Source organism: Typopeltis vanoorti, chromosome 4, assembly GCF_054136105.1.
Source record: "Typopeltis vanoorti isolate ZY-2024b chromosome 4, IOZ_Tvanoo_1.0, whole genome shotgun sequence".
NCBI lineage: Eukaryota > Metazoa > Arthropoda > Arachnida > Uropygi > Thelyphonidae > Typopeltis > Typopeltis vanoorti.
Window position 1 is genome coordinate 65,201,070 of NC_143552.1, and position 26,554 is coordinate 65,227,623.

The 26,554-nt window shown below is 35.3% G+C and overlaps 1 protein-coding gene across 1 annotated transcript in view; it reads left to right on the forward strand.

Annotated features, from left to right (window-relative positions):
* The window catches only part of LanA (laminin subunit alpha), a 1,191,635-nt gene that overhangs the window by 755,292 nt on the left and 409,789 nt on the right, over positions 1–26,554 (forward strand). The window contains exon 38 of the mRNA XM_090391815.1: positions 23,267–23,371. Coding sequence (XP_090247941.1) covers positions 23,267–23,371 — 105 coding nt within the window. The remainder of the gene's footprint in view (positions 1–23,266; positions 23,372–26,554) is intronic.

Genomic DNA, 26,554 nt, shown 5'->3' on the forward strand with positions numbered 1-26,554 from the left:
TAATACGGAGGTAGCAGGGTTTTTTCTCCCGGGATCTCGGGTTTTTCATCCCGCATACAGACAAATCAGGCCTTCAGAACACACGCAATTTACAGACGAAAAATGCTAGTTGTTGTGGTGGTGGGCAGTAAATGGCGTTGATGGAGATGATTCGTAGTAGAAGTTCAGTGTAGTGGTTGAGACAGTTGTAGGTGTCCTCCCGCGATGAGTCTTCACACTCCTTGGAGGTATCAGGAATAATAATAATAATAATAAAATAAGTGACAGTTACTCACCTGTTTAATTAAAGACACTTTAATAAGTTTTTTTGTTTATGCTAACTAATATTTAAAGGAATTTCAAATTAAAGTAAGTGCACTATTTTTGATATGTGTTTATTTATTTTTTTCTTAAATTTTTCTTTCTTAATTTTGTATTTATGTATAATATTTGTATGTGCTAATAAATAATTTATAAATGTTTATGTAAGTTTATATATTTTTCACTAATTTAAGTTATATTGAAACCTAATTTATGAAAATATAACAGAAATCAAACAAATCAGAATTAACTAAAGTCCTCGACTTACGTCAGAATTGACTTACGGCGGAGAGGTTGGAACATAACCCCGTCGTAAGTCGAGGACTACCTGTATTCCTCATGCATCTGTTCACTGCAAACTGGCTTATACTTCATCCATAACAACTTCTTTTGTAATACTGGTTGCTTGATTTCACCGTTCATCCATCTCATTGCAACTCTATTTATTCGCTTAAAACTCTTGGTATGCAGTTATGCATTACTTGTGTTAGATACTGCCTTATCATTTCCGATGCACTGTCAACATCTTTTCTACACAATTCATTGACCCAATGTATCGATGCTGATTAACTATGGAGTTTCTCATAATTGCCCACCTTATAGATCCACATGTAGACGTTCTTGATAACCTTTTTCCTGTTTGATTACCTTCCAAACCAATACCTCGTGATCATTTTCACCAACAGCTGGCAGTGCTAATACATCATTCACAACCACATCTTGTGATTTAACCAAATTTAACACCAATAAATCCTGTGATTAGGAAGAAATAGGAAAATGAGTATGAAGCCCTCCATTTTGACAAACATTGAACAAACAGAGAGAAAGCTGGCTACACAATACAGGGAGTGGAAGGTATCTGACCATGTCTGACATTAAGGCATTTATTTACCATGCCTCAATGTCAGACATAGTTAGATGCTTTAGAAATGTCAAGAATGATAGCAGAAAAATGATGGCCATGTTCTTTCAAACCTTTCCATAGCCTATGTTGATTTATAGATTTAGAGATTGCCATTGTTAAATTGTGAATGAAACTACGTTGTGTAATTTATTTTTTTTCATTCACATTTAACATTGCTTATTTTGTGTTAATCATGATTTGTATAAAAATTATTTATTATTCCTTAATTTAGGATTACTATTTAAATATTTATTCTAAACTTAACCTACTATTAATTTATTAAGCAATAATATGTGCAGAATTTATAATAACTAAAATATATAAGATGTAACGAAAAGTATTATTATAATTAATTCTATATATAATGAAAAAACTGATTAAGTAGTTAAAATATTCTGTTTATTCTTATTTGTGAAAATTTAACATTATGTAATCACTCATGTAGTAGTTGAGCATTGTATTACATTAGCGAAATGTTATGGAGACGCATGAAATAAACAAGCACGAGTCGAAGAGAGCATGACCTTTGGACTGAAGGGAGAAGAAAAATAATAGAAGATTTTTATTTAGAGAGAAGAGAGGAGTTTTTGCGGAGCGGAAAGGAAGGTAGGATACAAGCAAAGGAAGTGGAAGAAAATTATAAGTTCTCTAGGGCAGAAATTCATGAGAATAGTGTTTAGAAGTGAGCCAGAACATAGTGAATCATATACTTAGCTGCAAGTGAAGTCCGCTGTGTTAAAAAGGACAATTAATGCCATAACCAGATAAATAAAGAACTGGGCATTCAATGGAAAATTCTGATTAGTTCCAGTTAGTCTAGGATTACGTCTTAATTCTATGTTGCCCTGAGAAGAATTATATTGAAATTAACTAGTTTGAGAAAAGTAAACAAGGAGAATTATCAATGCCTTATTGATGTGCTTTTTTTTAGAGTAGTGAAGCGCGATTAACAGTAGTTCAGTTAAATCGTTGGAGAATTTTTATTAATGTGTTCCGCTAACATAAATAAGTTAATTCATAAGTGTGCTCACAATTAATTATTATATTGAAGATTGTATCTGGTAAGAGTAGTCATACTTGTTTGTTTATTCTAACATTAACATATCTTCGAAGTTCAAAGTCCGGAATAAGATTGCTTGGAATATTGTCTACCTTGATTAGTGCTTCCTGTGAATTTTAAACATTAAGTACAGCTGATAGATATGTGGAGACTGATTAAATAAGAAGTTTCGTTTTATTAACTTGAGTTAAGAAAGCTTGTGATTTTGAAACTGTGAATTGTATGTGAAAGTTTAGAACATTGAATTGGCATGAGTGACTTAGCAAGATGTATTAAGTTGATTGTATTGTTTCATTTTAAAGCAGAATTCTTGTATTTGTTATATATATCATATATTAAATGTTTTATTTTGTTAATCTAAATATTGTGTTTGCCTGAATTCCTTTTTATTGCACCGTTCATAAATATTCGAATCTTGCAGGAACCCCGAGTGGAATACTAAATAATTCGGCCTAAATAAATGAGGAGACTGCTAACTTAATTAAAAATTGATCCTACTATTTTATATAGACTAATCTAAGAATAGGGTGGTGCAGTATAATTATAAATTTCCCTACTTTTGGATTGGTGATCAATTTGCAATTAGTTGTTATATTGATAAGAGTGACTTGAACCAAGATGGCGGATTTAGAACATAACATGAAAATAGAACGTGACGACACCATCAATCTGGAGTGCTAGAATTCATATGGGTGGCCACTGATTAACAGGTGGGCCTCTAGGGGAGGTTAACTACCATTTCTAAATGCTCTAACCTGATGATACACTTTTCACATATATTAATGCTTTCCTTCTTTTTATTACCTCTAACATTCCACAAGTCTTGCATATTTTTCAGTGCATATGTGAAGCAATTCTCACAATGTATCCACTGGGAAAAATCCAAAACAGAACTTGATCTTCATGCAGAAGCTTTCCATGCCATACATATGCATTTTATTGCAGAAGCCATTTTCAGAAATCGGAAACAGTAGGAACAAACAAGTAGCAAAACAGAAATAAACAAACAAAATCCAATAACAAACACTACTGAAGGGCACTGGTATCCAGCATGAAAAAATGACGCACAATTATGAGATAAAAAAATCTGCGCTATCCACTATTTAACAACACTTTTCTTTTCACACCTCAGATCACCACTACATTCACCTATATCATCAACAACATATATTTTCAGAGAATTATCTTCATTACTTGAAGTTTTCTTTAGGAGCCATGACAATTATGATAATGATTATAATGATAACTGCAAGTGTCCTAGTTTATGTGATATCTGATGATGTTATACTTCTGGAATAAGTTTGGTTCAATGAGTCCCTAATTTCCATCATTGTTTCTTTAGCATTCAGGGGAGTAGAATTATTATTATTATTATTACTACCCCAAGACCTCATGGACTCATCTGGGAGGTCCTTTTATCATCTAGGTTAAAAAAAAAAAAAAATTAAAAACAAACAAAAGGTAGTTCAAAGTTTTGAAATAGTAGTCCAAATAATAGTCTTAGAAAGTTTGAAAAAAATAAAATAAAATAAAAGTAATAAATATTAATTTGGTCTTAGGATGACTGTCTCCCAAATCTTTAGTAGATTTATACAGCCATACTTGTTAAGGTTTGGAGTATGTTTTAAGGCTTCTGTTGATTCCAGGAACAACCTCTCTGACTTGTAGAAGCTTCTGTGCATTACTTTTGTTTTTTTCCAATTGATCCTGTGTGCTGGGGTATCCAAAGCATGGTCTGTCAGACCTGACTTCCCATAGCAAAAGTGCCAGATATATTTTTTGTGTTCACTGAGGCAGATGTCCAAAGTTCTTCCTGTCTGTCCGTAGTAGGCTTGATGGCAAGAACAGGGCACTTCATAGACTCCTGGATGTGATAAAGGAGCGCATTTGTCCTTAGGTGAACAGATGAGAGTTGCAAATTTCATGAAAGGTTTAAATACGGTGCACAGTTGGTGTTTGTTAAGCACCCTAGATATCATTTCAGATGTGCCTTTAATGTATGGGATTGTGATAGTTTTGTTGAAGTCTTCTGTGGTAGATAGAGAGGATTTCTGGGTAGCATTTAGTATGTTATCTATCTTATGGGGGATTATAACCATTGGTTAAGAAGGTGTGATGTAGGTGAGAAAGTTCAGCAGTGAGAGCAATATCATGGGAACAGATAAGTGTTAGTGTTTTTAAGATACCATGTTGTTGAGAAGGGTGATGGTGTGATTGTTTGTGTAAGTATCTCCATGTATTTGTGGGTTTTCTATAAACCGAAAAATGATAAGGAACCTTCTGGAAGACGTGTGATCAGTGTGTGCTGCTATAGATCAGGTGATGGAATATATGATGGAGATAGTATGCATAAGCAAATAGAAGAAATGAGTGGAAGGAGGGTAATTATTATGGGTGATTTCAACTATGGTAACATTGACTGGAAGGTGGAGAGGACACATGGGAGGAAGGAATTGGATTTTATGCGGTTATTAAGGGATAACTATCTGCGGTACATCTAATCGAAAATACTAGGGGTCAGAGAGTGCATGACCTAGTAATTGCATCTGAGAATTTGGCTGTAACGAATATGACCACGTTGCCACCAATTGGTGAAAGTGATCATAGGGTCTTGACTTGGGAGGTGGCTAAAGGTGTGGAATTTACAATTAAGACAGAGTACATGTGGAATTATTGGGCTGGTAAGTATGACACGCTTAGGAGTTTGATTGGTTCAGTGCTATGGCATGTAAAACTACAAGGGCTAGATGTTGATAGTGCATGGGAGGCAGTTAGGAAGTGTTTGCATGAGCAATGGCTGACTATATACCTAGAGTTCGAGTAATAAATTAATTAGGGGTTAAATGGATGAATAACACCATTAAGCTTGAGCTACAAAAAAGAAACTACTATGGAGGGAATTTAAGGAGAACGGTGACTGGCAGGCACATGAATTGTCCCTGCTTGTATAAAGTGCAGGCCAGAAGGGTAACAAATGTGGTAAGAAAAGCAAAAACGGATTATGAAAGAACATTAGCCATGAAGGCTAAAAAGAATCCCAAGCAGTTTTTTCGATATTTGCAAGTAAAAGAAAAAAATTTATATTGCAGAATGATTTTAAAGAATGCCGATGGTAGGGAGGTAACTGAATCAGTTGATATAATTGAATTACTGAGCGAGCACTTTGCAAGAATATATCATCCAGGTGGTGATATTGCAATAATGAATGAACCAATAGGTTATACTGGAATTTTGGTGAATGAAGTGGAGGTGAGTAGTCTATTACAAAACCTCAATGTCAATACATCTGTGGGATTGGATGGTATACCAGCTCGTGTTGTACGTGAAGCATCTAAAGAATTGTCAGTACCCTTGACCATTTTGTTTAATTTGAGTCTCGGGTCTGGGTTAGTCCCGAGTGGGTGGAAAGAGGAGGAAAATAGTTCCACTGCATCAAGGAGATTCCAAGACTGCTGTTGTAAATTACCAACCGATTAGCATATCAGGAATAGTTGTCAAGGTCTTGGAGAAATTAGTCAAGAGAAGAATACAGGATTGGATAGATGAAAATGGGATACTGTATGGGGGACAACATGGTTTTGTGAACGGTAGATCTTGCCTCACATTTTTTAACACAGTGACGGCTGAACTGGATAAGAGTAATGGGTTTACAGTGATTCTACTGGACCTTGTTAAGGCCTTTGACAGGATACCACATGAAACTCTAATCTGTAAACTGCAGCATATGGGGATGGATAAAGGGTTGGTGAGACAGATTTGAAGGTGGCTGATGGAGAGATATCAGAGAGTGGTTTATTTAGGAGTAGAGTCCAAAAGACGGCTTGTGACTAGTGGTGTGCTACAGGGCTCTGTTCTTGGACCACTACTTTTCAATTTTTTCATTAACGATATAGGAAAGGATCTGAGAGGAAATGTTCACTTGTTTGCTGATGATGCAAAGTTGGGTAGAGCAATAGTGAGTGCACAGGATTTCAAAATTTTGCAAGATGATTTGGATAGTTTGGAGGACTAGAGTAAGGAAAATGGATGTCAATTTAATGTGGCAAAGTGTAGGGTGCATTTTGAGGTGAAAAGATTAGCAGCAGTATATCACATTGGTGGAACTGTACTCCAGGAGATTGATGAGACCAGGGATTTGGGAGCGTTGGTGGATAGGGAGTTGTAGTTTAGCGGGCACATCGCAAAAGTGGCTAAGTCAGCTCATTCAATCACGTGGTTGCAGAAAAATACCTTAACAAGCAGAGACAAACAAGTTATTGTTCCTCTGTATCGAGCCTTGATAAGACCCCATCTAGACTACTGTGCCCAGATATGGGTGCCAGGGTATCTTCTTGATGGGGAGGAGGTGGATAGGATCCAGAGGCAAGTGACTAAGATGATAGTATGTCTATGGAATGAACCTTATGAGAACAGGTTGAAGATTTGTAGGTTGCAAAAATTGGTTGATAGGTGGAAAAGGGGTGATATGATTGAGACATTCAAATTACTGAAGGATTTCTATAGCATTAATCCAGAAGATATTTTTGAGAATAGGACTGGTGGTGGGATGACTGGGGCCATACATAGAAGCTGGGCAAGAATGTGGTTAGCAGGGGTCAGAGGTGTTAGAGGTGTTAGCAGAGACAAACAAGTTATTGTTCCTCTGTATCGAGCCTTGATAAGACCCCATCTAGACTACTGTGCCCAGATATGGGTGCCAGGGTATCTTCTTGATGGGGAGGAGGTGGATAGGATCCAGAGGCAAGTGACTAAGATGATAGTATGTCTATGGAATGAACCTTATGAGAACAGGTTGAAGATTTGTAGGTTGCAAAAATTGGTTGATAGGTGGAAAAGGGGTGATATGATTGAGACATTCAAATTACTGAAGGATTTCTATAGCATTAATCCAGAAGATATTTTTGAGAATAGGACTGGTGGTGGGATGACTGGGGCCATACATAGAAGCTGGGCAAGAATGTGGTTAGCAGGGGTCAGGGGTGTTAGAGCTAGGTTTTTTACTTGGAGAGTGATGAATGAGTGGAATAAGCTGCCAGAGTCTGTTGTGGGTGTTATGACTGTGAATGAGTTCAAGACGAGGTATGAGAGATACTGTGTGAATGTTGAATAGTTGTTCTTGACATGATGTTAGGGTCTCCATCGATGAGCCTGTCGACTCCTTGGAGTTGCCCGAATTAATAATAATAATAATTATTTGGACTACTATATCAAAACTTTGAACTACTTTTTTTTTTTTTAACCTAGATGGCACCCTATTAGGACTTTAGTCTTGTGTTGCACGCTGCAATTACTTATACTAGCCCCACTGTCGCACTGGATTGTGGTTGTCTTGCATTTGTAACAAACTTTGTGTTGTGTGCTCTGAAGATGCTGGATATAATACCAGTGAAATATTAACTTTTAAATTAATAAATAGTTATTTTCTTATCCATCTGTGTTCATATCAATACTGTTAAATATATTACAACATGTCTGATGAACACATAAGCCTATCCACGCATTTAAATATTCTTCACGGAGATAACATCGTACATGAGGCATGACAATACGGTAAGTGGAAAGTAAAATTGGCGCAGCAACTGAACTGGTTAGCCTTCTTAAAAAGGTGCCGCGATACCATACTGTATAAAAATTAAGAACAAGTTTCACTCGGCCAAAGCCCAACGTATTTACAAACAAGCGAGTTTAGCACTATTACGAGAACAGGTATACGCTACTCACTGAGAACTTTCAAAAATAAATTCCTCCATCAGTGTACTACTTGATATATTATCTGACATTTTAAACCCCGAGCTATGTGATATCTTGGATAGAATCTCTGACTCGACAGCCAATAAAGAATTTGCTAAAGTTAAAAACCAACACCGGAAAAAATTTGAAATCCTCCAGCAATGCAATGTTATGCAGCGGCTGCAATTTCTTCAAGATGGCATCATTGTTAACCTATCATTGACAACCGTATTCAAAGAGGCAATGAGTGCATTAAGTCTTGGACACAATTTTGCCATTACTTTTAAAGAAGTCCCTAAAACCAAAATAATGGCTTCCGTTGAACGCGGGATACACCGCTTGCCTCCAGCTATAGCCAGTAATATTAGGTTAGACGTGGCCAATATCCTAATCCATTCTAAGCCTCCCAAAAATAATATCCCACATAAAGAAATAATAGCTCTAAAAGAATTACGCGATAATAACCACATTACAATAACCAAATCAGACAAAGGAAACGCCACTGTAGTAATGGATACAACAGAATATGAAAGCATAATGCATGCACTGCTCCAAGACCGGTCTACATATCAAATCATTGATTGAGATCCCACCAACTCACAAAAGAATAAGGTGTGCAAGTTACTGAACAAAGTCACTTCCTGGCCAAAAGAAATTATCAAAAAACTCAAACCCTTGCACGTTAAAACACCGAGAATATATGGTGCTCCAAAACTACACCAACAAAGTACACCTTTGCGTCCTATTGTAGATAGTATAAACAGTCCTACATATAAACTAGCTAAACATTTAGCCAAATTACTAGCCACTTACACAAACAATTCTCCATCTTTTGTTAAAAATTCTCCCCACCTAAAAAGTATTTTAGAAAACCACACCTTAAATAGTTCAGACCTAATGGTAAGTTTTGATATCACCTAATTATATACTAATGTGCCACTGATTGAAACACTTAACTTACTAAATTCACAATTTCCCCCACCAGATATATTTCAGCTATTTAAATTCACAGTACAGGCAGGTTATTTTACACGGAAAGGGAAAATATACAAACAATTAGATGGGACAGCTATGGGTTCCCCTCTTTCTTCCCCCTTTTTTTTCTGGAAAAACTTTTCCAGAAAAAGTTTGAGAGTGCCTAGTCACTGCCACTCTCAAACCTAGTCTCTAGCTATGCTATGTTGATGATGTGTTTGCTATTTGGCCACATGGCCCAGACACATTTAATACATTTTTAGTGCATCTAATTAGCCAGCACCCTAAAATCCACTTGCCATTCCTGGACACACTGATTACACATCTTCCAGAAGGTTCCTTATCATTATCGGTTTATAGAAAACCCACACATACAGGAAGATACTTACACAAACAATCACACCATCATCCATCTCAACAATATGATATCTTAAAAAACACTAACACTTATCTGTTCCCATGACATTGCTCTCACTGCTGAACTTTCTCACCTACGTCACACCTTCTTAACCAATGGTTATAATTCCCCATAACATAGATAACACACTAAATGCTACCCAGAAATCCCCTCTATCTACCACAGATGACTTCAACAAAACTATCAGGATCCCATACATTAAAAGCACATCTGAAATGATATCTAGGGTGCTTAACAAACACCAACTGTGCACCATATTTAAACCTTACGTGAAATTAACAACTCTCATCTCTTCACCTAAGGACAAATGCACTCCTTTATCACATCCAGGAGTCTATGAAGTACCCTGTTCTTGCCATCAAGCTACTACGAACAGATAGGAAGAACTTTGGACATCTGCCTCAGTGAACACAAAAAATATATCCGACACTTTTGCTATGGCAAGTCGGGTCTGACAGACCATGCTTTGGATACCCCAGCACACAGGATCAATTGGAAAAAAACAAAAGTAATGCACAGAAGCTTCTACAAGTCAGAGAGGTTGTTCCTGAAATCAACAGAAGCCTTAAAACATACTCCAAACCTTAACAGGTATGGCTGTATAAATCTACCAAAGATTTGGGAGTCATCCGAAGACCAAATTAATATTTATTACTTTTATTTTATTTTATTTTATTTTATTTTTTTCAAACTTTCTAAGACTATTATTTGGACTACTATTTCAAAACTTTGAACTACTTTTTTTTGTTTTTAATTTTTTTTTTTTTAACCTAGATGGCACCCTATTAAGATTTTAGTCTTGTGCTGCACGCGGCAATTACTTATACTAGCCCCACTGTTACACCGGATTGTGGGTGTCTTGCATTTGTAAGACAACCACAAACTTTGAAGATGCTGGGTATAATACCAGCGAAATATTAGCTTTTAAGTTAATAAATAGTTATTTTCTTATCCATCTGTGTTCTTATCAATTAAAATTAAATCTAGTACATGTTTGATGAAAACATAAGCCAATCCACCCATTTAAATGTTCTTGTTTAATAATCTTGTAGAACTAGAAAATGTCACCGTGCAATGTATACATGCTACTATGATTGCTACTTTAAATTCATATGGATTTTCTGATAACTACATAAAAAATCATTTCAATGCATTTTGTTGTGATTGAGCTAGTGTAATGTTAGGAAACAAATCAGGTATTGTAATCAAACTTCTACAAAAATTTCCCTACGTTGTGATTAGGCATTGCGCTCATAGTTTACACTTAGCATTAGACGATTCGATAAAAACATTAAAGAAATAAATCATTTTGAAATATTTATGGATAAATTATATGCTTTTTATCATGAATCACCAAAAAAATCAACGAGAATTAAATACTATTGCAAAAGACCTTGGTCCGTGGACCATGATGGGCAGCTTGCATTTTACGAATAGCTTTTGCTTTGTGAGAAATTACCCAGCTTTATGCAAGCATTTTGCATCAAATGATAAATATAAGGACTTTTTAAACTGACTTCTCAATTTGGAATTTTTAAAAGGTCTAGCATTAACCTCGCTACCGGCTAGGACGTCTATAGACGTCCAACTAAATCTGGATATGATTCAGCCCACCTGTTTAAAGAACCTGGATAAGAAGTGCAATTTGACTGTCATGTCCATTAGAAGGTGTGATAAACCCTCACGCTGAAGAGAACGGTTAATCGGATTATCTCCCGTTCAAAGCTACCTCTCAGTTGCCTCTAACAAGAAACGCACTTCCTTGTTCCATGCTGGTGAACTGGATTTTAGTTATATAGAGAAATTATTTATATTTTTGTTTTCTCTTTTTATTGTACAATACAATTTTAATTTCTGGACAAAATAAAGGTCTTGCATAATTTCTTCACTTAAATATTGCCTTGCCTTACCTTGGAGAACCAATTTCATTTTTTATTTTTTAGCGCTTTTTTTCTAATAGCTTACTAGACAAAACATTTTTCTTTGGTCTCGAAGAAATTAATTCATGATAATTATTTGAAATATTCTTTTAAAAAAAGAAAAGAAAACCGGCTGCCGACGTTCCAGTTTATATTAATTTTATTTTTGTACAAAACCCTCGAAATCGAATAATACTTAACAGATTTCCTTTAGGACACGCTTGAGCAACTTTGCTTTATAGAGAATAACATGAAATTCTTTAATCATATTATTAAATTTTTTCTTCATGTTGTATAGTAATCTGTACTTTCACTTTCTTGGTTTCCTTGTATAATTGGTCATTACAAAATGAAATTAACAGTTATGATTTAGATTTATATTTTCTGCATAATTCAGATATTTTATTCTCCAATTTTTAAAGTAAGCGATACATTTGCTTATTTTTATCATTCAAAATATGTATATCAAATGTGAAATTTCATTTCCATATTTTTAAAATAGAATTGAACTTTATTTTGCCTCTGATAGTTTAACCCCCCCCCCTCCTGCTGCATCATTATCACACACCCAAAAACCGTTATGAAACATAGGTACAGTTTTTATTTAATTCGTTATTTTTCTCTAGTAATTGTTCCACATAACTTTAATTTTTCGATACTGAAACTATGTGGTGATTATTATAAATTAGCAAATTATAAATCAGACAATATACATATTTCCTGATTCTTATAAATCAGGAAATTATGTGATATTCGGATATAGGTGAAATTAATATTTAAAATCACTGTCATCCTTCAAATGCAATATCAGAATAAAAAAAGTGGAAAACCCGAAGTTTCGAAATACATTTCGAAAGCCCGCTCTCGAAATGTTTTGGTCTACAGACTGGATTCTGAACACGCCAATGTTTCGTGATGTTATGACTGAAAAACAATTCAGTCTCATCATGAAGTATTTGCATTTTCAGAATAATGAGGAATACGATCAGGCAACACATTCTTGCCCAGTCCTCAACAAAATTTATGATTTTCTGATGAAAATCCATCAGAAATGTAGATCACTCTACATTCCTGAGAGAGACTTGAGTATCGATGAAAGCCTTATGCCATTCAAAGGTAGACTGAAATGTAAGCAGTATATTCTCAAAGAAAGCGAAGTATGGAGTAAAATTTTTTATGCTTTGCGAATTGGAAAGTGAATATCTTTGGGATTTCAAACCTTATACGGGAAAGCAAACTGTAATCGAGCATGATAAATATTCGTATCTCCCCTTGTCGATGTGTGCAGTAATGCAGTTACTAGACCCTTTACTGGGGAAAGGTTACTGCATTATAATGGATAATTACTATATATGTGTCCTGAACTCGCTGATTTACTTTTACAGCATCGTGCAGATAGTTATAGTACTGTAAACGCAAAAAGGCGAGATATACCTCCAGATCTGGCTTCAGGAAAGCTATTGAAGGGGGAAATCCAAACTTATCAGCGAGGGAAAGTCTTTGCACTACGTTGGAAAGCCAAAAAAAGATGTTTTTCTGCTATCTTCCCTGCACAATCCATCAACGGAATCCGTGGAGAAGCATGGTTTGAAGAAAGAAAAACCCATTGCTGTGTGTGCATACAACGACACTATGGGTTGAGTCGACAGGTGCGATCAGCAGCTATCATTCTACTCTGTAATGAGGAAACAGCATAAAAAATATTACAAAAAAGTGTTTGGACATGTTATTTGAATTTTGAAGTGTTTGGATTTTGTTATTTGGAACAGTTTCCTCTTGTACAAGAAAAAATGTTTGTCTACCATAACATATCTAGAATACAGAATAGAAATTGCGAAAGCATTGCTACATGCACCTTCTTCAGCAAGCAGAAAAACAGGAAATCCTGCCAGACATCTGAGGTTGAACGCTGCTAACTCCAACCATTATCCCGAAAATCTACCACCAACGGCTAATAAAAAAAAAAACCTGCACGCAAATATTATGTATGTAATAAAAAAAATATCAGAAAGGAAACAAAAATCTGGTGCCCTGAGTGTAAAACTGCTTTGTGTGTTTACTCTTGCTTCAAGGTGTTCCACGCTGTTCAAGAATTTTAAATTCTGAACAGTATGAAATAAAAAATGTTTGTTTTCAAGGCCATCAAAACAGTCCTTTTCAGGACTACAAATATTGATAGAGGGATACCCGAATGCACATTTCTTTTTCATCTTGAAGGCTAATTTTTAAGTTCTTTTTATGACACAGAGAAACCGGAAAGAGTATTCCAGGTAAAGTATTTCATCAAAACAATAAAAAATAATGAAATAAAATCTACCCTATATATATATATATAAAATGATAAGCCTTTTTATGTCATGTTTATTGAAACGTTTTGAAATTCAGGGGCTACCCTGAGTGTCGAGTCTTCAAAATTCGAGTCATCAGAATTCAGGGGCGGAACCCCTTTCGAGTTATCACAATTGAAGGAAAACTGGTCTAACATACCGGAACACGGGGGGTTGGGCATAGCCCCTAGTTAATAAATGAAATATATAAATAATAATGGGAACATTTTCACCTTGCCAACACTCAACATTGATGTGATATGGGTTCCAAATTTCTTGTTTCGGAGATATATATATATTACAAAGTTTTGTAATAAAAATTTCTACTACAATGAAGTTTGGCAGAATCAACAATATTATTACTACCTTATTTCTGTTTCTCGTGGGAGAAAAACGGTAAAATGTCACTCTTATAATTATATGAGATGTTATAATGGCAAAAATAGTAAGAAAAAAGTCATTTGCACTTTCTCTTCAAAACACAAAGAAAGAACATTGTAAATTCAGCCAGTGGAAAAGAAAATACCACATATTTTTCTCTTGTTATCTGATTTTTTTTCTTGTAGTACAAAGAAGAAATCACTGCATATAACATGAAGTCTGCAGGAGGGGAAAAAATCTGGAAATTGGTTACATTATAACAAATAGAGAAATCATGTCAGCAAAATTATTCACGTAAGATTCTAATTTCAGCAGACATAGCATTTTCTTCTAGATTAGATATCTAAAGTAACAGAACCTTTGCTACTATTTTACACTAAAATGAATGGGTATGTTCCCCAAGTGATTTACGTTTGTAACAGCTGTCTTGCGAACGATTTATGAAATAAATTATCTGAAATATCTGCAGATTGATTAGGTCTATACCCCCCCCCCCCCCAAAAAAAGAAGATTATGAAACGCATATGCACCTTTTCTTTGAAAATAATTCAAATCCTCTTTTTCAAGATAATTGTATGATTTAATTTCTAATTTTTGATAATAAAAGTGAAACTGATCATTATAAATTAAGCAATTATTTTGGCATAAATAATGTATAAGCATGTAAACGAAATATCAGTATTTCTGTTAGGATATAGGTAATCAACAATCGAAAAGGAAACAAGGCATTCTTGACATATTCTGCACTACAGCCTGGGGCACTTTAGTGTTCTCCCCTTTCTTCTCAATAGCACTGAGAGTAATAAGCCTTCAACGTTTCCTCCAGCTAAGAGGATATTACCAAGTACTTAGAAGACGTAGATTATTTCAGAAATAGCTTCCAGCAGCAGAAGTAATATTTAGATTTTTTTAAAGAAAAGCAAACAAAAATAATACTATTGAACTTTCTTTTGTGTGGTATGCATATAAACAATTTTGCATGGTGAAAATATACCATATTATTTCACATAATTTCAGCAGACAATAGAACAGCTGGTTTTAGATTGCAAATAAATAGAACAGAATTAGAAGCTTCAGGATACAATCTGATTGCCGTATATCTTTTGTCAAAATGGTAAAATGAAGTAATTGATTTTGAATGCTGTCTAGAAAAGCTTTCAAACCTGTGAATTCTAGGAGAGGATAAGGAGGAGGGGGGGGAAGCATTAGAAAAATCTTCAAAATGAAAAAGAATTTTGAATCATTCCGTATATGATATTTTTCACATTATATTTTCAACATATCTAGTAGGGATATGCACTAGATATTATCGTAATATGCATAATACAAATAAATAAATAAATAAATGATGAAGGCGAAGAATCACTGCTAAAAATATCATTGGATATAAATTTTTGATACCAAAAAGACACAGTCGGAAACCGAGTAATGCAATTTAGCATTTTAACATTTTTTTTTTATTTTGTCTTTATGAATAACAAAAAATCGTTTCTAAATCTGAAATGTGATGATCCATATAATGCTATTTCGCTAGAAACGAAAGAAAAAGGACATATTTATTTCAATAAATATTATTTAAAAATATAAATATTTTACATAATATTTTCAAAGCAAACATTTGAAACTTCTGAAATTCGAAAAAAAATTATTCAATTATTATACGTAAAGTGAAAGAACAATCAGTGCAACTCTTCGGGTGCACTGATTTGTAGAATTACCAAGTATTTATAAGACGTAGATTATTTCAGAAATAGCTTCCAGCAGCAGAAGTAATATCGAGATTTTTTTAAAAGAAAAACAAACACAAATAATACTACTGAACTTTCTTTTGTGTGGTATGCATATAAACAATTTTGCATGGTGAAAATATAGCATATTATTTCTAAAATTTCACATAATTTCAGCAGACAGTAGAATAACTGGTTTTAGATTGCAAATAAATAGAACAGAATTAGAAGCTTCACGGTGCAATCTGATTGCTGTATATCTTTTGTCAAAATGGTAAAATGGAGTAATTGAATTTGAATGCTGTCTAGAAAAGCTTTCAAACCTGTATAGAAATTTAGAGTAGTTATGCAATTCAGTTCCAGGAGAGAATAAGGAGGGGGGAAGCATTAGAAAATATTAAAAATGAGCAAAAATGTTGAATCATTCCGTATATGATATTTTTCATATTATATTTTCAACATATCTACGAGGTTATGCACTGGATATTGTAATATGCATAATACAAATAAATAAATAAATAAATAAATGACGAAGGCAAAGAATCACTGCTAAAATATCATTGGATATAAATTTTTATTATTATTATTATTATTATTATTATTAAACAAGACCTCATGGAGTCAAAGACTCATCTAGGAGGTCCTTTTATCTCACACACATCTCATCATACCGGGTCTTAAACACATTCAAACTCCTTGCAGACACCACACTCTCAGGCAAGGCATTCCAATCATTCACAACTCTGCACGAAAAAAACCTGCCTCTCACTCCCCTACTCACACCCTCTTTATACAGTTTCCAGGGATGACCTCTGGTTCTCCCCTGATCTCCCACTATTCTCTGTAAAACTTCTCCACCATTGATCCTATAGCAACCCCTTACCAACTTGTAGGTCTCTATCATATCTCCCCTCTTCCTTCTCTCCACTAGTCTCTGCAAATTACATCTTTTCAATCTTTCCTCATACTCGACATTCCAGAGGTCAGAAACTACCTTAGTCAGTCGCCTTTGGACCCTTTCCAACATCTCCTCATCCTTCTGAAAACCAGGTGACCAAATCTGGGCACAATAGTCCATGTGTGGCCTAATCAAAGCCTTATACAATGGAACAAGAATCTCCCTACTTCTACACGTCAGTGTCCTCCTCATCATTCCCAGAAGTCTTTGTGTTGTCTTCACAATTTTGGCGATGTGACCCCTAAATTTTAGATCCTTATCCACTATCACTCCCAGATCTCTTATTTCCTCTACTTCCAACAATATATTCTTACCAAGCATAAATTCTGCATCCCATCTTTGTTTTCCAAATTTTAAAACCTTACATTTTGCAACATTGAACTCACACCCCCATTTGCTTGCCCAATCACTCAATTTATTCAAGTCTTCTTGCAAGGCCACAACATCTTCACTACTCTTTATGGTTCTTCCCAACTTTGCATCATCTGCAAACAACTGAATATCTCCATCCAAATCTTCGCCAATATCATTAATATACAAGTTAAATAGTAATGGCCCTAAAACAGATCCCTGAGGCACTCCACTAGTGACTTTCCTTTTCCTGGATATTGCACCCCCATACACAACTTGTTGATACCTATCAGATAGCCAGTCTCCAATCCAATGCACTAATCTAATAACCAACCCCATCTGCTCTAGTTTGACTGTCAACTTATCATGAGGCACTCTATCAAAAGCTTTTGCGAAATCCAAGTATATTACTGTGTATCCTTCTCCTCTGTCCAAGGAAGCAGTCACTTTATTGTAATAAGTAAGTAGATTACTAAAACACGACCTCCCTTTAGCAAATCCATGCTGTCCATCAAAGATTATACCATTGTTGTCAACCCAACTCTGGATTCTAGCTCTCACAAGCTTCTCCAACAACTTAACCACAACACCCGACACACAGATAGGCCTATAGTTTGATGCTTGAGTTTGATCACCTCCTTTATGAAGTGGCACAATCTTGCCCTCCTTCCACTCTTTAGGGACTTGACCAAGTGCAAGACTCGTATTAAAAAAATATGTCAAGGCAGGTGTCAACTCTCTGGCACATTCCTTCAGAATACGTGGTGATATATTATCAAGTCCCACAGCCTTATTTACATCTAGTTTACTCAACTCCCCAAACACCTCTTGCTCACTTACAGTCAGTCTCTCCTCCCCATCATCAACTGCTCTTAATCTCTCCATGAAGTCACATTCACAAGATTGAAAGATCTTTATGAACTGCTCATTAAGTATCTCCACCACACATTCTGCAACAGCTGTCTTTATACCATTTCCTCCAATCAATGTCATCCTTCCATAATCATTCTTTCTTTTGCTGGCTACATATCGAAAGAACTCCCTAGGATTCTTTTTAGCTTCATTAGCTAACTGCTGTTCATACCTCTCTTTAGCTACTCTCACCAACCAAGTCACTCTCCTTGCCTGGTCTTTGTAGAACTCATGAAATTGGTTACTTCCACTTCTCTTATGCTGCCTCCACAATGCCCTTTTTCTCTGTATTGCATGCTTAATCTCTTTATTCATCCATCTCACACCTAACTTATTTAACCTTCTCACCCGTGGTATACATTTAGACATTGCATCCACTAAATATTTTTTGAAAATCCCCCAAGCTGCATTGATCTCTTTTCCAGCTAACTCCTCATTCCATGCTACACCTGCAAGCTGTCTCCTGAGCTCTTCATAATCACCCCCCTTGTAGTTCCACATATACCCTTTTTTCACAGGGGTCCTTGCACTGCTGGCAACCACCCAAGTAATCACCTCATGGTCACTTTCACCAATTGGTGGATGATTTGATACCTCATTGATAATTACATCCTCCGATGAGATGACCAAATCCAAGACCCTTAATCCTCTTGTGCCCTCTGTTACATACTGTCTGAGGTAGTTATCCCTCAAAAACTCAAGAAACTCATTTTCTTTACTTCCAGTTGCTATCTCTTCATTCCAGTCTATATTGCCATAATTAAAATCACCCATAATGATCACCCTTTTCTTATTTGCTTGGCTTATTTGACTATACATTTCACTATCACCACCATCCACATTACCAGGTCTATAACAACATCCCACCAAGTATTTGATTCTATTCACCTCTATCTCACTATCTCATTTTTGATACCAAAAAGACACAGTCGGAAACCGAGTAATGCAATTTAGCATTTTAACATTTTTTTTATTTTGTCTTTATGAATAACAAAAAATCGTTTCTAAATCTGAAATGTGATGATCCATATAATGCTATTTCGCTAGAAACGAAAGAAAAAGGACATATTTATTTCAATAAATATTATTTAAAAATATAAATATTTGACATAATATTTTCAAAGCAAACATTTGAAACTTCTGAAATTCGAAAAAAAATTATTCAAATATTACACGTAAAGTGAAAGAACAATCAGTGCATCTCTTCCGGTGCACGGATTTGTAGAATAAAATACACCAAATTTACTATCACTAAATAGATTCGTTGCAAAGGCTGATCAGTGGGCATTTCAGGATTGATTTTTTTCGCATATGTGAAATTCATTTCAATTTTTGGGAAGAGACACAATAAATCATTTTAGAGGCAAGAAAGGTCAAATAACGTAAGACAGTAAATGAAATTCTAAGCAACACAATAGACGTAAAGACGGGGGGGGGGGGGGGAACACAAAGGTCACTCAGCAACAGTTAATCCACTAATGGCTATGGAATAGCCGTATGATAAAAGGCAGAATGCTGACGAAGTTTTGATCCATGAAAAAAGCTAGGGAGTGTTGAATATTTCATCCACACTGGCCAGTTGGGAGGTTAATGATTGATATCCTACAGGAATTATATCTGTCAGAAGCTCTACAAAGTCACAATATAAGTATTATAAGGACAAATTAGGCTTGTTTTTTCTTTTTTTTTTTTTTTTTTCTATACGATGCAAGCCCTTTGTTAAAATTTCCATAGCTCACCTTTGGTAATACCTAATGATGAAGTAGATGATGGGAAGGTGAGGATTAAATGTTGGGTTAGAAACACTTGTTGGCTATAGGCTCTGCAAATATGTTCCCAGTTATGTATATTAACCCTTATATGGTTTCTGAAGAGGTTAATGCTAACTATTATCCATTATTTCATTTAATTCTGTTCAGCAATGTTTTAAAAAAGAGTTGGCTCCTCAGGATGTTTTAAATTCTATATACGAAAATAAATTAACCGTAGCATCAGGGGAAAGAAGTTTTTTAAAACTGAAACTAATAAAAAAATTATTTGTAGTTAACAATGTCTGGAGAGTGTCTAACAGATTTATCAATTATATTAACTGAAAATAATATTATGGATTCATTAGACATTAAAGATATTATTAAAAATTGTGGCGGCTAAAGCAAGACGGATAAATATGTAAAATAAGTCTACATTTATTCTAATTGTTATATAGTTTTTTAAAAGCATATCTCCAAATTATCTTTATTATGTAATCATATTTCTTTTTATATTAAAATAAAAGTAATTTTTGTTTATATATATATATATATATATATATATATATATATATTCTGTTGTATTTATATATTAACGAAATAAATATTTTTTTAAATTTTTATTATTAAAAATTGTAGCTCAGTGGATGTGGCGTTTGCCAACCACGGCGCTTGGCCGCACGAAGGAAGACTTGGTTTCGAGTCTAGTCAGCGACTAGAGGAAATTTTTCTAAGCCTTTTTTAGACCGGTTCCCGAGTTAGTCGATCTCTGGCACGGGCAAGCAGGTTTTTCCTCCCGGAAACACGGGTTTTTCGTCCTGTAAACTCAAGAAAATCGACCGTAGAACCCACATTATTTCAGACATTAAATATATTGTGTTAGGGTTAGGGACCACGAGATGGCGGCACATTTGAGCCGTCTCTCTTCACTGAGTACTGCTTAATTAGTGATAGCCTTAGGCCATCTATCTCTGATTGGTACCAGTGGAGATTGAACTGCCCACTTAGTCTCCAAAAGTTAGATAGGGCTAAATGGCCTCGCCTACTTCCCGTATACAGGAATAAAAAAAGGCGTTAGATGATTTTTTTTTTATTTACTATTAAATAAAATTTATTTTTATGTATGCATATAAACTGTTTTGTACTTTTGACAAAATAAAATTTTTCGCAAAAGTTTTTCATGGAAACTTATTTTATGGGGGTGCTGAAAAAGTTTTGCACAAGGGCACCTCCTGCCCAATGCGCTGCACTGAATACTCTTTTCTTTTAATGCCTGCTTAGATGAAGAAAGCAAATCACCTCCTTCCATTCAGCAACTGAGTACCATATGCCACCTGTGGATCTTTCTGCATAAAGACATATTTGAATTTTGTTTGTAAAATGCAAGCTGCCCATCATGGTCCAAACACATGGCAGATCTTTAAAATTTTGATACCAAGGTCTTTTGCGATAGTATTTAATTCTCGTTGATTTTTTGGTGATTGATGATAAAAGGCATATAATTTATCCATAAATATTTCAAAATAATTTATTTCTTTAATGTAAATCTTCTGGGCCCGATGACATCTCCCCTATTTTACTCAAACATCATGCTCCACAGTTAACACCTGTTTTCTATTGTCTCTTCAATTTTCTGCACTTAGCTGGCACCTCTCCCATCTCATGAAAGCAAGCATATATCCAACCCATTCTAATAAAAGGAGACAGAAGCCTACCGTCCAACTACTGACCAATTGCCATCGCCTCAGTCCTCTCTAAAATAATGGAGAATGTTATCAGTAGTCACCTTCTTCACTTCTTAGAAGCTCACCAGTAAATCAGCAACCTGTAGTATGGATTCTGCTGATCTTCTCTTCTTATGTATATCACCCACCACTGGACATGTGCCATGGGTTTGGAGAAACATGCACTGTCACCCTTGATATTTCCAGGGCTTTTGATCATATTTGGCATCAAGGCCTGCTTTGCAAACTGCCTTCCTTTAGTCTACCTGTAACTGGATAGCCTGCTTTCTTTCTGGTCATTCATTGCATATCATGCTAGACAGCATCCTCTCTTTGAGCTTTGCCACCAATACAGGAGTGCTTCAGGGCTTTGTTCTATCACCATCCTCTTTCTCTTATACTGATTCACTCTTAATCACTACAAATCTTGTCCATAGCTTTGCCGACAATAGCACTCCTCTCATCCTACTCCTTTTACAAACCATGTAGTTCCTAAATATCCCTTACATCGAGATCATCTGTAACCAGTGCCTTAAACACTGATCTCCATACCATCCTTCAGTGAGGCAAGGATAAATCCTCCACCTTCAATGCTCTCAGAATGCAGTCCTGCCTTTTCTCTCACGAAAAGTATCTGAGCTTATTTTCCCTTATCCACAGTGATACACTCATTATCGGACAGGTAAACTATTCCTCATTGGACTGATATTTACAGAACCTGTAGCCTCTGCTGGCACAAACACATCACATCAATAGCTTCCTTGTTCTCTAAAAAAAACTAGTCATTCTTTTCTGTTCAAGAAGTTATTTAATATCCACTCAGCTACCAACCTTATATAAATCCTAAATCTGCACATTCATGCAATGTCCAGAGGACATTGGTAGCTGGAAGGAATAGCCTCCCTCATAATGTGTTGCTCAACATTGACCTCCAGCTCTTTAAGAAAAATATCAGTATATTTCTTCTTTCTCAATCCTTACCTGCAATTCACACACTGATGTGCTATAGCTTCTTGTACCTCTCATGTGTGGGATTAAAAAATAAAGGCCACTGATATTTCCAAATGTACTAGATGAAATGTGAATACTGTAAATATCCTAGGATATTTCATTAGAGATGCTAAATAATCAAATGAATATCCCTATTTAAACACACATTATTTCATTATCAAAGTTGATTATTTTCTACTTAATATTGCATATGTATATAAACTATTACACTTTTTTATAATGTTAGTCAAGTGGCTTTTAATAGAAGCTTCGAAACGAGAAAGAAAGAACACATAGGGTATGTCAGAAAATACAGACAAGACATTTCAGGCCTTTCTTGCCACTTTGCCACTACCAACCATCACATTGAGTGGGATAAGAGCCTTATGCCCTCTATAGAAGATAACTACCATTCAAGAACCTTCAAGGAAGCAGCTACAGTCACCCACACAACTGAAAACCCAAACAAGAATCAAGGTCTAACATTACCAGAAATTTGGAAAGCTTTAATTAGATCATTAAACATCAAAGAAATGAACTTTCATGACAATTACATCATGAGTCATAACAAATAAATCACGTTCCCGAGACACGCACGTTGTCTCGCCCAATAATAATTTTTGTATGAATTAGAACCATCAGTTATAACTTAGTCTGTTACCTTCATATAGCTTACTAATTTTGTATTCCCTGAAGATGCTGATAGAAAAATTGATGAAACATGTAGGACAATAAATTAAAAGCCACTTGACTAAAATTATAAAAAAAGTGTAATAGAATTTGTACATAATAGTCAAGAAAAAATACCACACAGTTGCATATGTATATTTTATATTCAACAGCCAGAAGTAGATGAACTTATTGTTGATCCTCAGGATGTAGACTTTGATCCAATTCAGTATGATATTCAATTATTAGAAAAAGAAGCTGACAGCCTGAATCATTTGGTAATTATATTATAATATTGTTAGTTATTATTAATTTCTATTAATATAAATTCTAAATGATTCCCATTATCTTTATTAAGCTTTATAAATTACTTAATTATATTGATTTTTAATTTAGTGATAGTAGGAATGGATGAACGATTTGGAAGCCAGAAGAATGTAAGAATGTATATCAGAAGGTTGTTGATTAGAGTAAAAGAAATAATAAGGAAAAAAAGGTGGTCAGTGTGGTTTCCCGAGTATGATAATACTGATGAGTTGAGAAAGTGAGTGAAGATCATGAATGGCGTGCTAGAGCTGTGTTAGGAGAAAAAAAAAAATCATTATGTGAATGTGCAGGATGAATAGGGCACTGCAACTAAATGGTGTCAGCAGGAAAGTGTGTTGCTGAAAGGGAGAGTAATGCCTGAGATGGATAAAATGGAGGAAGTAAGAAGTAAGAAAGATCAGGAACATAGAAGAATGGACAGGAGGAAGTATAGAGAAGTCTGATCTATGAAGTGATGTTGATTTTGTTATAGAATCGAAAATGAGCTATACTGATTGTTTATAAATATCTGCATTAAGGGTAACGAAATTGCAATATATATCCAGTTAATTTCTTCAGAAATTGTCAGAATAAGTGAGACGTTGTTAGATGAGGATAATATCCTGATAGGAGCGTAAATGGAGGAATATGATTATATTTGTAAAGATGGACAGGATAAAACATTTGGTTGGTTGTTGTTATTGATCTGGTAATGCGGAGGATAGTGAGAAGGTGACGTATAAACAAATTAGTCTGGCAAATAAGAAAAGAATGATCATTATGGGTGATTTTAATTATGAAAATATAGTTTGGAATGAAGAGATGGTATCTGGAGCAAAGAAAATTAATTTCTCAAGTTGTTTTTTAGATGTTAAGTATCATAACAGAAGGATAAAGGGTAGATTTGATCATCTAATGAGAGGATGTTATAAATGACATGTCAAATCAACCTCTTTTGGAGAGAGTGACCACGAATTGATAACCTGTTTTGTGGTCAGCCATGTTGAGGACTTCTGATATGAAAGAGATATATGTGAACGTATGGTGATTATGATAAGTTTAGGAGACAACTTGCTTGCAAGATGTCTCCTAAACTTATCATAAGAATTGAATAGAAAGGAGATCAGTACTCCTTGGGTGATATGCAAGAATTAGTTAGCAGAAGCAGTGTAAGTATATTCCACTGTCAAGAATATTAAATAAGGTCAGTTGAAAATAGATGAATGAAGAGATGAGGCATGCAGGCTGGAAGAAGAAGAGGTTATGGAGGCAGCACAAGACGAGTGGTAATAATCAGTTGCATGAGGAGTACGACTAGTAGGCAAGGAAGATGGATGCATATGGTAAGGATAACAAAAGTACAGTATCAACAGCAGTTAGCTGATGAGGCCAAAGGAAATCTCATGGAGGTTTTTTCAATACGTGGCCAGTAGAAGATGAACAATTAGGAAGGATAATATTGTTTAGTTGCAATGGTAGAATGATAACCACTGCAGAGGATACAGTTAAAATATTAAAGGAAAAGTTCATAAAGGTATGTCATTCTTGTGAGTGTAACATGATACAAAACTTGAGTGCAGTGAGATTTGAGGAGAAGAAGATCCTGATGGTGAGTGAGTAGCAGATATATGTGGAATTGATTAAACTTGATGTTAATAAGATGTTGGGCTTCTCATGTGCACACACTTCTTTATTGTACTTGATTCTGTAATGATTTGGATGACTTATTGGTTAATTTGCTGTTCAATTTCAGTGCTCATCATCTCTGATTTATTTGCCAATATTCTCTAATTAACTGCTTGTGATAATCGTCAGTTATAGTTCTGAATGTCCACTTGATATAGTCATTTTCTGACCTTGGGTATACAGTGTGATATTGCTTCTTCCAGATATCCCTTGTCCCTTGACTATCCCCCTCCATGCACCATAAACATCCTGCCCTTGTAAAACGTTATTCCATGGTCATGCCACCTCCTAAGTGTATCATAATCACTTACCTTACAGTTTTGCATATACCCTTTCTTAATTGGAATTTCCACGTTTTGCTACTTCCTGAGTCTAGACCACATATCACTTTTCCCAATCGGAGGCAATGTAGCCACCTTCTTTCGGTATTCGAACCCAGGATTTTCCAATTGGAAGCTCTCTTGAATATGTAAATAAGCTCTACATTTTGATAACATTGTTTACATAAATCGTATATTGTACCTACTTCTAAAGAAGTGTAAAGAAGTCACCATTGTCCTACTTTATGCAGGAAGTAATAAGACCCAATGCTTCAAATTATAGGATGGTTTGTGTGTATCTGCTACTGTCACTAAAGTTAGATGTTAGATTGTCTGTTTTTATGGCCAAAGTTTTCAGCATTTTTGTTTGATGGGCAGCATGGGTTTACTAAAGTTTATATTGGTTTACATATCCTTCACCTTAGAAGAAGCAGAGGAGATGAGATATCTGGGTGTGATAGTGGATAAGGACCTAAAATTGTGATGTCAGCTCATCGGATTATGGCATTGTGGAGAACATCATAATTTCTACAGTGTATTTTCCACAATATTGCCATAATCCGATGAGCTGTCCTCACAATTTTAGCAATGTGTCCTAAACTTTTATGTCCTTATCCACCATCACACCCAGATATCTCATCTCCTTCACTTCTAATGTGAAGGAGATGAGATGTCCACCAACTGTATACTATACTCTGCATCTCATCTTTGCTTCCCAAATTTTAAACCTTACACTTTGCAACAGTGAACTTCTTTCTAATCCTACTCGTTTTATTCATTGTGTAAGGCTTTGATAAACCAAAAGGTGATAAACCTTTTGGCAACTCCCATAGGCACAGATGACTTGCTACTGCTTCTGCCTGGTATCTCCAGCTCTGGGCCTGGCTCCCACTGAAGAGACCTCAATAAAGGTCGAAACTAGTCTGGGTAGATGGCCAATCCCTTTAATGCATAACAGTATACATATCCACATAGGAAATGTGTTTTGCATTATGGGAGATACTGGGTTAGAAGTGCCTGGTAGCTTGCTCCACCTTTGCCACGAGTTGCCTTGGTGTTGCACTACTTACTGGATAAGATAGTACAACACTATATTTAGTCCTGAAGATATTTTCAGGCGCAAACTTTGTTTGCTCTCACTGGGATAAA